Genomic DNA, 14,250 nt, shown 5'->3' with positions numbered 1-14,250 from the left:
AATACAGTTTCTAATTAGAAACACTGACTAAAATACAATTTCCAGTTCATCAGTTTTAAAATTACTTTTAAGAATTTATTTTTTCTTCTGTTTTTCTCTCAGGGAGTTATTAATGTTTTGGGGAGCCATAACTACATTTTCATTGGGGTAACATCAATATTAAGGTCAATATTTAGATCAGTATAATGGCTTTGATTCTACAAAGAATCAGATATATTACTGTCCTTAGGAGCACCGATACCACTGTTGCTGCTACTTAGCATCTTCTTTCAAAATGTCTGCTATTCCTTATAGCCCCCAGTGGAAAATAAGCTATCCTCTGGGCCCCTTTGTTACACAGAAGAAACAAATGCAGACAAGCCGTATGGTTCCCCACAGTTAAGATCAACGAGAAATRGACCATTTTAAAAATAAACAGTTCTGCATTGGATTTTCTATGGAAAAGCACCGTACATTGACCTTTGCTGAAAAAGATTCAGACCAGTAATGGCAAAAAAGGCCATTTGTTACATCTTCAAATATGGTCTGTGCAGGAAATATCATGAAATCTTTTATGAAAATAATAAAAATATCTGCTAAATACTGAATAATTATGCAAAACTTTGAAGATGCAAAGATCAATCACCTATTTAATAGTCCTTTGTAAAATTCCATTTGCTAAATGAATATTGTTAGACATAGGCAGAAGCAGAAACAGGAATAGAAAAGATGCTGCAGAAAAACAGTGGGACCTTTTGCCARGTTACTTTCTCTCCTGCAGTGTGCTTTGCTGCCCCGTATTTAAGATCAGTGGGAAGTGGACATTTGCTAAAGGTGACCGAGTGAGCTATTGTTGAACTGACTTGGGATTTGGATGATGCTGTTTACTAACCCTACCAGCCTGTGTCATTGTAATGACTATTATATTTAGAGTAGTTAGAAACAGTTTAGATCATCTTGTTTCAATTTATGTCATCTGCTAGCATCTGTAACGTATAAAGGAGGACAGAGTATAGAGCAGGGGGGTTGATGATTTGGATAGCGTATCTCATACCAGAGTGCTCAAGCTTCCTGATCCAGCAAACTGTACAGCAAAATATTCTTAAGATCAAAAGTCATAAATCAGAATATGAGCATCATCCTGCCTTTTTACTCAGCCCCACTTCTCCAACACAGATCTCGGTCCCAAGTTGCCATGCCTTCACTCAGAGAATAGTCTCAGCACTAGGTTTCTGCTCAGTGCTGCCCACCACAGCAGTAGGTGTGGGAGCTCCAGGCCACAGTTCCACATACAAGGAAGTTCACATACATCAGCTGATATGTGGTAACTGCCTATATGCAAACCGTTTCCCCAGAGTACATGAATAGCTCTATTAATGAGTTTATGAAAATATTTGCCACAATTACCAAAAATCTGCAGCTGCATCCAAATGATGGTAGTGTATCCTTTTGCAAAGTTAGCTCTACTTAAAACGGAGTTTGAACCTCCATTTCATACTGGAAATTAAGCAGCTCCATCTTTTAAAAAGTATGTTATTTTTGACTTTAAAAGTACATATTCATAGATTTATGCAATTTGTAATAAAATACAGCAGCATAAATTTAAATGTGTCTTTCTTAGCTTTTGCTATTTTTTAAAGCTAGTATAATTCTAAAGCTAAATTAAAAATAAGTTGGAACTTAGCAATAAAAGCTCTCACAAGGCAAAATATAGCAAAAATAATTTCAGAGCTTCAATACAAATAGTGAAATAGTTTGATGTTATGTACTTGAGAAATCTCTCAATATTGTTATTTATTTTAATTTAGTTTTTTGCATTTATTTTGAGAATTAATTGTGACTGAGAATGCCTTTGTTGTTACTGAGCCATCTTTTGAGCAATCATGTGCCACCATTACCTAATGGGATCTAAGGCCAACAGTAAGAGCTGGAAGCATGCAAATGGAAAAATGAAGTGAACTGATTAAACTTTAAACAGGCTATTTTATGCTTTAATGTTTCTTTGTCCTGAGTGCCATATGCTTTGGCATATTTGGTGGTTTAGGGGGCTTTTTTGTTTTTTTGTTTTCACAGGTAGAATTAGTATGTATTTGGGAACTTCTTACTCGCATAACATGTTAGTGCAACCCTCATCTGAAGTTAGGATAAGGGTCTTTTTACAGTACCAGATTTATTCAGAAGATACACCTGGCTCAGTTTTGTTGCTCTTTTATGCATAACACATACCATCTTCACACCCATAAAATTGTGATTAATATATTCAATTTTGTGTTGTATCATCTTTGTTGCAATGTGAAAATAGAAGGTTTTGTTCTAATATGCTATGCTGTTCTGCGCAATAATTATGAATTCTTTCTTACAGAGACATGTGACGCAGTCCAGTGGTAATCGAAAATTCAAGTGCACTGAATGTGGAAAAGCTTTTAAATATAAACATCATCTAAAGGAGCACCTACGAATCCACAGTGGTAAATAAACCAAGCATTGGATTATGTAGCTAATACTGTGATTTGTACTCTTTATAACTTTGGTTTGATATCACTTGTAAGTCTAAGTTTAAAATACTAGTGCTTTCCTTTTTCTTCCTCTGAGACTCTGTAACTAGTGACAAAGCCTTCAGCTGACTGCAGGAAATACATAGGATAACTCAAGAGGATTTACAGCTGTGGCTTAAGATCTGATACTTACAGAAAGCTTCCCTTGTAGCAGAAGGAATGGAGGCATCTTTCCAGTCCTTTTTCGCTCGTCTGTTCTTTCCCAATTGTTTGCAGAGCACTCAGCATGTTATGACTCTTGTCAGAAAATTTTAGTTGATAATAGTAAGTATGCAGCAACTGTACTTCCAACTGTGGCTGTGATTTTCATCATTCAAGACTAAATCGCATTAAGGATGTCACAACAGTATATGTTTCAATTTATAAGAAAATCTAACAGTTAAGTTTAGTCACTTAAAAGAGGTTCTCAGTTTTTCTCAACCTGAATTTACCCATTAACAGTAAGTCCAAAAACAAGGTTTTAGGCCATCTTTTCCTTTCTTATCTGTTGCTCAGCCATGGTAGTAGCAATTAAGTATACTTCGTTTGGATGTTCTACTTCAGCAAACATCATCTTCATTTCCATAGGGCAGTGGCATCTGTGTCTGTGAGTGGAGAAGCCACAGTCAACATACTTTTCAGTCTGAAGAAAGCCAGTTGTTCTGCCTTTTTCCTTTTCCTCCATAACACAGATGCTCTGAAAAGCCAGCACTGCCTATAGGTGTAACAATTGCATAGTTGTATGCAGCTTCCTGATAGTTTAACCCAAGATTTATCTCTGAAGGCAAACATACATCTGTCTTCTGCATGTCTGGCTTCCCTTTAAACTTTGCTTGTTTTTATTCAGCTGGTGGTTACTATAGGAAGATATTATACTGGATATACTGTATTTGAGTTTACTGCAATAAAATATGCATAGCTTCTCATACTTTTATCATTTGCATTTATGCCATTTATATTTTTACTTTGGTTAATCATAGCCTAATTTCTTTCCTTTCTGCAGTAGCTTATAATGCAGTAGTTTATGCTACTTCTGGAGTTGTAGTGTTACTACTTGAATGGAGTTTAATGAAATCCACAAGTATAATACAGAGCTCATTTATATGATAGTGTAGACAGTACTGGGAAATAGAAGAATTTATCATGATTGTTGGGTCCCATCCTATATTTACTATTGGATCATGATGAAACTTATGAAAGAATCCTAAGATCAGAGCTATAGAGGACATAATTACTCGATCTGTTCAATTCATTGTAAAGGATTTTTTTTCTCTAGAGCTCTTTGAGGGGTCAATTTGATGTATTCTCTTCTAGTTACTATCACTTGATAAAATTACACTGTAACCTGGTAAACTATTTGCATATCCATTTCTTTCTTTTTTCTCTTTTTTGTTTTTAGGAGAGAAGCCATATGAGTGCCCAAACTGCAAGAAACGTTTTTCTCATTCTGGTTCATACAGTTCACATATAAGCAGTAAGAAGTGTATTGGTTTGATGCCCGTGAATGGTCGAGCTCGGTCAGGGCTCAAGACGTCTCAGTGCTCCTCCCCTTCCCTTTCCGCATCACCAGGTAGCCCAGCAAGACCACAGATACGACAAAAGATAGAAAATAAACCCTTGCAAGAGCAACTTCCTGTTAACCAAATTAAAACTGAGCCTGTGGATTATGAATTCAAGCCCATAGTGGTTGCTTCAGGAATTAATTGTTCAACCCCATTGCAGAATGGGGTTTTTAGTAGTGGTAGCCCATTGCAGGCAACCAGTTCTCCTCAGGGTGTGGTGCAAGCTGTTGTTCTACCAACAGTAGGTCTGGTGTCTCCCATAAGCATCAACTTAAGTGACATTCAAAATGTACTTAAAGTGGCAGTGGATGGTAATGTAATAAGGCAAGTATTGGAAAACAATCATGCTAATCTTGCATCCAAAGAACAAGAAACAATCAGCAATGCATCTATACAACAAGCTGGCCATTCCCTCATTTCAGCTATCAGTCTTCCTTTGGTTGACCAGGATGGGACAACCAAAATTATCATCAACTACAGCTTGGAGCAGCCAAGTCAACTTCAGGTTGTTCCACAAAATCTAAAAAAGGAAAACCCCGTTCCTACAAACAGTTGCAAAAATGAAAAATTACCAGAAGATCTTACAGTGAAGTCTGAGAAAGATAAGAACTTTGAAGGAGAGACCAATGATAGCACTTGTCTTCTTTGTGATGACTGTCCAGGAGATCTTAATGCACTTCAAGAATTAAAGCACTATGAACCGAAAAATCCTCCTCAGCTTCCTCAGTCCAGTGGAACAGAAGCTGAGAAGTCCGAATCCCCTATCCCATCAGACACTGGGGAGAGCAACTTATCTCCTGGTCAGCCACCTTTAAAGAACCTTTTATCGCTCCTAAAAGCATATTATGCATTAAATGCACAACCAAGCGCAGAAGAGCTTTCAAAAATAGCTGATTCAGTAAACCTACCACTAGACGTGGTAAAAAAGTGGTTTGAAAAAATGCAAGCTGGACAAATTTCTGTGCAGTCTTCTGGACCATCTTCTCCTGAACAAGTTAAATTAAGCAGTCCCGCAGATAACGATGATCAAGCAGGACCTACAAATGTGAGCGAACCCCAGGACAGCACAAGTAATTCACAAAATCCTGTCAGTATAAAATCTCAGACTTTATCAGAGGGATCAACTCAAAATGGTTCACGCAGTTGCACACCATCCCCATCGCCACTAAACCTTTCTTCATCAAGAAATTCACAGGGTTATACGTACACGGCAGAAGGTGTACAAGAAGAGCCACAAATAGAACCTCTTGACCTTTCGCTACCAAAGCAACATGGAGAATTATTGGAAAGATCTACCATAACTAGTGTTTACCAGAACAGTGTTTATTCTGTCCAAGAAGAACCTTTGAACTTAACTTGTGCAAAAAAAGAACCACAAAAGGACAACAGTATTACAGACTCTGATCCTATTGTAAATGTAATCCCACCAAGTGCCAATCCCATAAATATTGCTATACCTACAGTCACTGCCCAGTTACCTACAATTGTTGCCATTACTGACCAGAACAGTGTTCCATGCTTAAGAGCTCTCGCTGCCAATAAGCAAACCATTTTGATTCCACAGGTGGCTTATACATACTCTACTACAGTTAGTCCTGCAGTTCAAGAAACACCACCAAAACAGACTCAAGCCAATGGAAATCAGGTACTTAAGTTTCTGTGTATTCCTGGATGTTGTATTTGGCATGTTCATTCAGTATCCTTACTAAGCTAATGGAAGAATGTCAAGATTAATTAAATACAATAAACTAGCATGTTTATTTGGCTTGGTTGTTGAGTAATGGATGTTACTGCTAACTCCTCTGCAAAGCTAGTCAGCTTGAGTTCAGACTGACACAAACTATAGTTTTGTGCCTACACAGGTCAGTTCTTCACTGTATTCAGTCATTCCAAAGTGTCTTCTGGAACATTACTGCTCAGTATTTTAAAGCCAGTTCAATCCTAATCAAAAGCAAAGTAAAGCCATTGCTTTCACTTCTTGCTGGCTCCATATCTCCTCCTTTTCCCCACATCCAGAAAATTTGGAACTTCTTGCTGTTCTCCCTGCTGTGATACTTTCTCATATTGCTTTCTGGGTTTGAAGAGTAACTGAACTCATCCCATACAATAATGACACTGTAAACAAAATTCAGATGCATTTTCAATTGGAAATAGAACAGGTATTTATCTTCTCCATTCCTGTGTCTTGTTCTGTTCCTTCCTGGGTACTTTCAGATGTGATCTGATCAGAGTTCATTCTGCTGAGAATTCCCTATGCATATCAAGGTAGGGACAGAGCAGAATATAAAAGTGACTCATGCAAAGGTGTAGTGTTTTTAACTGAAACTTAGAAATGGGCTGTTCAGCATGTTACACAGACTTCTTTATAGCTAGAGACTGAGAAGCCTTGTTATATTCAAATTTGATATGTGATAGAATTAATTCTGTGTGTTTTGATATTGCTGATATCAGTAGAAAATAATTTTATGCTTCCTGTAGGTGAATCTCAGCCCTTGAAATGGTTAGAAACAGATTACAGTTATAATTTTTGAAAAAACTGTTTTCAGTCATGAAACATTTGAAATCTCTAGATTTTTCATTTAAGTAGGATCYGTGGTAAATTTATGAGGAAGAAGGTGGTTGATTTTGCAAATCTGATTGATGATTTAAATAGTTTTATGTGAAAACATCCTCAAAAAAGCCTTAACTCATGTGAAATAGCAAGATGTGGGTGATAAACATTAGTTTAAAAATACAGCTAAATATTTAATYTGATCTTTGAAGTTCCTAACACTGCTTGAAGTACTTTATAACTCTATAATCTTCCTTCCCTCCTGAACATCACACTTATTTTCTGGACCTGAAAACATGATGTATCAGTATAGTTTAGATCTGGCCAACAGTCAAATTTGAGTATGATTAAAGTCAGTCCCACTGAGAGTTCTGTGTGCACATGGTGGCAGGGACCAGAACAGGCAGGAGACTTTTCTTGGCTATGTAAGTCTAAAAAATTTGTTTGTCCATTTACTGAATTGTTTGAAAATAACAATACAGCTCCAGGTCACATCTTATAAACTTTTCTACTGTAACAGTGCTTTTTTTTTTTTTTTTGAGCTCAACCTTTTCTGTAATTTTTTTTAAGGATGAAAGGCAAGACACTAGCTCAGAAGGAGTATCGAACGTAGAAGATCAGAATGATTCTGATTCAACACCCCCAAAGAAAAAGATGAGAAAGACAGAAAATGGGATGTATGCGTGTGACTTATGCGACAAAATATTCCAGAAGAGCAGTTCTTTATTGAGACATAAGTATGAACACACAGGTAGGTAGTAGGAAATGGAGTTTCAAATCATTAGTGTAGTGGTAGTGGGTAACTGATAACCTCAACTGGAATCCAATTCTCAGAATGTGTTGGGAGAGCAGAACGAAATGTAATAGTCCTTATTATCATTTGGACTCAAAGTTCTTCAGAAGGGTGTGTTTTGTATATTTATTTGACAAACAATGCTATTCCATGTTTCTTCTTTCCATTTTTAAGAACTAAATCCTGAATTGGAATATGGTATTTTTCTTCCATCTGGCTCATGGACAGTCAGCTGTGAGCCATGACCTGTAAACAGGGATTTCTTATTTCTAATTTACTTTCTAAAGTAAAGGGAGTACCCTTTACTTTACTCACAACCCAGAGGACTGTGCTGCCATTCAGAGGGACCTGGACAGGCTGGAGAGGTGGGCAGAGAGGAACCTCATGAAGTTCAACAAAGGGAAGCGCAGAGTCCTGCACCTAAGGAGGAATAACCCCATGCACCAGTACAGACTGGGGGCTGCCCTCATGGAAGGCAGCTCTGCAGAGAAGGACCTGGGCATCCTGGTGGACAAGAAGTCCACCATGAGCCAGCAACGTGCCCTTGTGACCAAGAAGGCCAATGGTATCCTGGGGTGCATTAGGAATAGCGTTGCCAGCAGGTCGAGGGAAGTGATCCTCCCCCTCTACTCAGCCCTGGTGAGGCCACATCTGGAGTACTGTGTCCAGTTCTGGGCTCCCCAGTACAAGAGAGACATGGAGCTACAGGAGCGAGTCCAGCAAAGGGCTACTCAGATGTTTAAGGGACTGGAGCATCTCATATGAGGAAAGGCTGAGAGAGCTGGGCCTGTTCAGCCTGGAGAAGAGAAGGCTGAGAGGAGATCTTATCAATGTGTATAAGTATCTGAAGGGAGGGTGTAGAGTGGATGGGGCCAGATTCTTCTCGGTGGTGCCCAGCGATAGGATGAGAGACAACGGGCACAAACTGAAACACAGGCAGTTACATCTGAACATGAGGAAAAGCTTCTTTACTGAAGTGAGGGTGACTGTGCACTGGCACAGGTTGCCCAACAGAGGTTGTGGAGTCTCCTTCTCTGGARATRTTCAAAACCCACCTGGATGCGATCCTGTACAATGTGCTCTAGGTGACCCTGCTTGAGCAGTGGGGGTTGGACTAGATGATCTCCAGAGGTCCCTTCCAACCTCAACCATTCTGTGATTCTGTAACTTACTTTGTTGAACTATAAACAATAATTAAGAGAAAAGGAACATCTACACGTATGACACTTTACATGAAAGATAGTGTATCTAGCATGAAGGATTTTCAATTTGAGCCAAATTGGCAATCATCTGAAATTAAGGGACATTCATTAGACTTAGAATCTAGCCCCAGAAGAACACCATTTCAGCTTTGATATTTATTTTTAATTTCACCTAATTTTTCCTTTTGGCTCCAGACTGGTATCTTCAGTCTTTCTTGAATAGCCATTGCTGCCTTATGTATTTTTTAAAAAAATCTTTTCTGAGATATCTTCAAAGAATTTTCTCTTTTTCTTGGTTTGTTGTCTACATAATATTTCTGCATATTAATGTTGTTCTGTTTCATCTCATTTAAATACAGAATTCAAAAGATACAGAATCCCCTTTTCTTTACCATTTGATCAAATTTCTCACATTGTTTTTGTTAAGAGTATCTATTTTCATATCTTTCCTGTTCTGAAACTCTCTTAACTCCTTATTTTCATAACACAATTGTTCTTTCCGTTCTACTTTTAGATTAAGTATCATGTTCAGATGTAATGTTTGTTTGATAAAGTTAGACATGGAAGTATTGCTCTTCTGTATAGAGCAACCAGAAAGCTGCTGTCTCATTGTCTGTATCTTTTATGTCTGGGCTGAGACTATGCAAAATTGTTTTGCCTAACAATTTTGAGTGTTGAAAGCAAAATAACATAACTGGGTTCCTGCTGTGTTTACAAGAGACTCTAAAAACAGCAACAGAAAGGCAAAAGGAAGAAAGCTGAGAAACAAAGCASAAAAAGAATTAAACAAATTCAGAGATTTTTCTGTTTAATATACGTGTACTCAGTAGGTTTTGTACATGAGGCACTCATCTGTGCCAGCCTAGATTTTAGGATGATTTTCCTTTTACCTCTAACACAGTGCAAGGGCTTTGTGCACAAAAAATAATATAAAAGTTTACTTGATTTAAAATTTTCGTCAATGTAGAAAAAAAAGAGTTAAAATGATTTTGAATTTGAATGACTTTTACTGCAAGAAAAAATGTCTCCCTTTCTAATTCATACATATTCACACATTTTTTGTGCTAAAAGTTGCATCTGAGAATCTGCTTATCCTTTGATGTACAGCTTTCCTAAAAAGCTCACAAGTTACCCTTGTTCTCCTTTGGTCTCATGTGAGAATCCCAGCCTGATAATGGTAGGAGTAGACCATCTGGTTAAATAAAATTATTAATTACTGGCAATACATTTACCAGTAGCATTTTATATGGAAAACAACAGTATAAATTTTAAAACTTAAGATACAAAAGCTCCAAATGTCTATGGTTTATTTTTTAGGTAAAAGACCTCATGAGTGTGGAATCTGTAAAAAAGCGTTTAAACATAAACACCATTTGATTGAACACATGCGACTGCATTCTGGGGAAAAGCCCTACCAATGTGACAAATGTGGAAAGCGTTTTTCACACTCGGGGTCTTACTCTCAGCACATGAATCATCGCTACTCCTATTGCAAACGAGAGGCAGAAGAGCGCGATAGCACAGAACAGGAAGAGACGGGACAAGAGGTCCTCAATAACGAGCACGTTGGCGCCAGGGCATCTCCATCGCAGATCGACTCAGATGAGAGAGAGAGTCTAACCAGGGAAGAAGAGGAAGACAGTGAAAAAGAGGAAGAGGAGGAGGAAGAAAAAGAGTTGGAAGGACTTCAGGAAGAAAAAGAATGTAGAAAACTACAAGAAGTAGAGGATGAAGAAGAAGAAGGGAAAACTGAAGGTAACAAGAATGATGAAGCTGTAAATCAAGGAAGCAATGCAGAACCAGAAGTTATACAGAATAATGGGCAGGTATCAGAAGAAAAAACAAATAAAGCTTAAATGATAGTTTTTTCTATAAGGAAAAAAAAATTGGTAATGAAGTTCATTCTATATTATACATGCTATTCATGGAAACGCAGTAGCCTGCATACTGTGATTTCTGTTCACTACTGTGTAAAAAAATATATATATAAAAAAGAAAAAAAAAAAAAAGAAATCCAGGTGTGCCTGAACCTCAAACTTAGTAATTTTTCACACAGCTTTCAAAGTTAGGAACAAGTTTGTAACATGAAGCAGATTAGAAAAATACAGTGACTCTGGAAGCAAAGATTTACCAAGTTGTAGGAAGCCTGATTTATTAGACAAGCATCTGGCATTGTTTGTTTTATCAGTATTAATTTTCATTCTTAAGTTGATTAATTTTTAAGCTGTACAATTGGGAGAGGTTTATATGATTTTTTTTTTTATGGTAAAACATTTCTTAAATCCGCTTCAGTATTTTATTATGTTTTTAAAATGTGAGAACTTCTGCACTACAGAATTCCCTTTTGCAGAAACCCATAATGCAGTTGCAAACAGTGCTTGGCTACCTTTGTAAATTCAACCTAGAAGGTAGCGGTTTATAACATTAGATGTTGTAGTAGAGCATATTATCATTTAAAGTGTATTGTTAGCCTTAAGAAAGCAGAGRTGATAGAAGAACTGAAGTTTCTTACTCATGTGGTTAAAAATGTAGTTGAAAAGATTGTTGTTGAGTTCTGATTGCAGGGACTAACAGTGTTAATACTGGAAAGGACAGCAAAGTTGTCAAAATCAGTGTTTGTAATTGTGTTTTGAGTATGTAGTAACAATATGAAGGATATGATATGAAGCTTTGTATCTCCTTTGGCCTTATGCAAGACCTGTGTGCTGTAAGTGCCATTTATCAGTATTATAAAGGCTCTAACCAGCCTTTATCCAATGTGTGGCCTACGATAACTAGCATTTGTTGATTTGTATCAAACTTCTAAACTAATCATGGGGAAAAAACACTCAGCCATCAGAGAAGTAAGAACACTGGTATATTTCATTATTTAATTATTTGGTGGTATTTTTGGTTAATACCTGACTTGCAGAATTTCTCTACAATAATTACAAGGGAAATTTTCTAATCTGCTTTATTGCTTTATTGGTTTACTTTAATTTCAGACACATACATGAAATGTTATCTGGCTCATAAGTACTTTCAAATGTTAGTTATTATGGACCCCATTTATTAACAATGTTAGCTGATTTTTACCTATCAGTATTATTTTATTTCTTTTAGTTTATAGATCTGTGCAACATTTTGTACTGTATGTCTTCAAACCTGGCAGTATTAATACCCTTCTTACTGACATATGTACCTTTTTAGTTTTAGAAAACTTTTATATTTATGTGTCTTATTTTTATATTTCTTTATTTATTACACAGTGTAGTGTATAATACTGTAGTTTGTATTAATACAATAATATATTTTAGTATGAAAATTTGGAAAGTTGATAAGATTTAAAGTAGAGATGCAATTGGTTCTCTTGCATTGAGATTTGATTTAACAGTGTTATGTTAACATTTATACTTGCCTTGGACTGTAGAACAGAAGAATTAAAATGGGAATGTATTAATTTTACAATTGCAATCAATTCATTTTACCTTTACCCAGTTTTTAATATAAAGCTCTTAAATTTTAAAATTCACTGTGTGACTAATAGCATGATGCTCTGCAGTTTTATTAAGAGATTAGCCTAACCATAAAACTCTCATTTCCTTAGTAAGCCAAATTAGAATAATCTTATAAACAGTGTTGGGAACAATGTTTAACATTTTTGTGCCAATTTGTTCCTGTATTCATGTATGTATGTTACAAATCTGAAACTTCATTTTTAAGTTCCTTGTTACATCATGGTCATTTTCTAGTTTTTTACCAGACTCCCCATCTCACAATAAAATGCGTCAACAAGTCTGACTTACTGTCATTATTCTAGTAATTTTAAAAATGTATTTTAAATTATTTCTATGAGATGTTTTCAGGCCTGGTTCTTGCTTCAGTAGAGATACTCACTTTCAGTTGTATGTAAGGAGCATGTAAGTGAAAGAAAGGTTTGACTGTGTGCAGGTGAAGATCCCTGCTACCTTGGGTTGTTGCTTCTACAAACATTAGAAGAACAGCTAAGCTTTCAAAACAAACCATGTGTTTTTGTGATTACTTTTTTTTCTCTTGCATCTGCCTAATATATATTATAATGTTCTATTTCAGTCAGACTGCTTTTAAAGGAATTAATTCTATAAGTGTTTTTTTTGATTTAGCAATAAGCTAATGAAAAAGTTGATGTATATATTGCTGTTGAACTTTCTAAAGATATGGCACCAATATTACTGATATATGTAATTTCAGTAATGTAAATACAAAGGTCTTAAGGTTGTATTAGAAATAGCTTTTTAAATGTTTTGCAGTTTACGCAAAGTTTAGAAAATGTTCTTTAAACAAAGTTCTGCTCTTTTAATGATCCCTAAAAGGGGTTAACAGTTAACTTTTGTTTTTTCATGAACATCTTATAAGTTGTTTTATATTCAAATATCTTAAGTTTTGAATACTTCTCAATCTTATTCTCTCTTCAACATTGATACATATAAAAGATTTATCTGATATATTAAATATTTCACTTTATCTGTATTTTGCAGTACAGTACCAGTTAAATGGAGTAAGCTCCTAACTCAGTAGTATACCACTGAGGTAAAAGTAAGACAGCTGTTTTGAAAAAAATAACTATTTAGATTACATCAGTAAGTCTGCCCTTTGCTTATTATTATAACAAATTGATCAGGTGGTTCAGGATTTGTCGCAGGTAAAACTGTCTCTGTTCTATGTAATTAAATGCCCTTTTTAAACCTATTTTCAGATGGAGATATTTTTCATAACCAAGGCGCATCTTACTTGTCTATAGTAATAAACCTACTGAAACATTTGTTGAAAATGTGATGGAAGGAAAATCTGTGCTCTGTTTAGAAACAGAGCAAAGGATTTGAGCAAATGTAAGGTCACTCGCATAAATGCAAGCTGCATGTGAGAGGTCAGTACCTTCGATTGCCAAAACCTTAAATGAAGCAACAGAAAACTATGCTTTGATAGAGAACAAAGTCCGAGCGGTTTTGATTCAGGAAGTGTCATTGTTTTTGTGGAGAAAGTTTATATTCATTACTTAGACTATGAAACCATTATGAACATTTGTATCTTCAAAATGGATTGGTGTATTGAATTTTGCATCTGTTAAACTCAGAGATGCCTCTGATGTTTGTGACCTTAAAACATCATATATTATCCTCTTGAAAAACACAAAAACTGATCCATCTTTATTTAGGCAAGTAAATTCATCTGGAACAAAGATGTGCTAAGAGACCCAAGATGTTATTCCCAGCTCCATCAGTGAGATGCCTACAGTGTAGTGCAGAGAGATCCAAGATGGCTGTAGGGGCAACCACTGCGGTACTGGAAGCAATCTAGCGGCAGCAACGCAGAGCTTCCCTATAAATTAATGACACAGCAGTTCCAAGGAGAAAAGGTCTCACACATGAGAAAATGTGGAAGTAAAAGTGAGAGGCCTTTGTATTCTGTCCTAAAAAATAAATAAATAAAAGTTAGAAAAGAGAAGTGACAATATTTTTAATAAAGCTCCCTTGTCCTGTGACCTCTTCTGTGGTCAGAAATTGAAAAGCTCATCAGCCACCCTGTGTGCCTAGGCTATGGTCTGTGCCTTTGCCTTCCTCGTACCCACCACTCACGGCTTGTCTCAGCTAAGCAGACACCAGGCAAAGGA

At 36.4% G+C, this 14,250-nt stretch overlaps 1 protein-coding gene across 1 annotated transcript in view; it reads left to right on the top strand.

Moving 5' to 3' along the window:
- ZEB1 (zinc finger E-box binding homeobox 1) overlaps positions 1-12,401 on the top strand; it is a 130,112-nt gene extending 117,711 nt beyond the window's left edge. The window contains exons 6-9 of the mRNA XM_026060038.1: positions 2,342-2,447; positions 3,913-5,720; positions 7,197-7,377; positions 9,939-12,401. Coding sequence (XP_025915823.1) covers positions 2,342-2,447; positions 3,913-5,720; positions 7,197-7,377; positions 9,939-10,477 — 2,634 coding nt within the window. The 3' untranslated portion in view covers positions 10,478-12,401. The remainder of the gene's footprint in view (positions 1-2,341; positions 2,448-3,912; positions 5,721-7,196; positions 7,378-9,938) is intronic.
- Positions 12,402-14,250: the final 1,849 nt, after the last annotated feature.

Source organism: Apteryx rowi, unplaced genomic scaffold (genome assembly GCF_003343035.1).
Source record: "Apteryx rowi isolate R43461 unplaced genomic scaffold, aptRow1 scaffold_164, whole genome shotgun sequence".
Classification (NCBI taxonomy): domain Eukaryota; kingdom Metazoa; phylum Chordata; class Aves; order Apterygiformes; family Apterygidae; genus Apteryx; species Apteryx rowi.
Note: the sequence above shows the minus strand (reverse complement) of the source record. Positions and strands in the feature narration are given on the sequence as shown.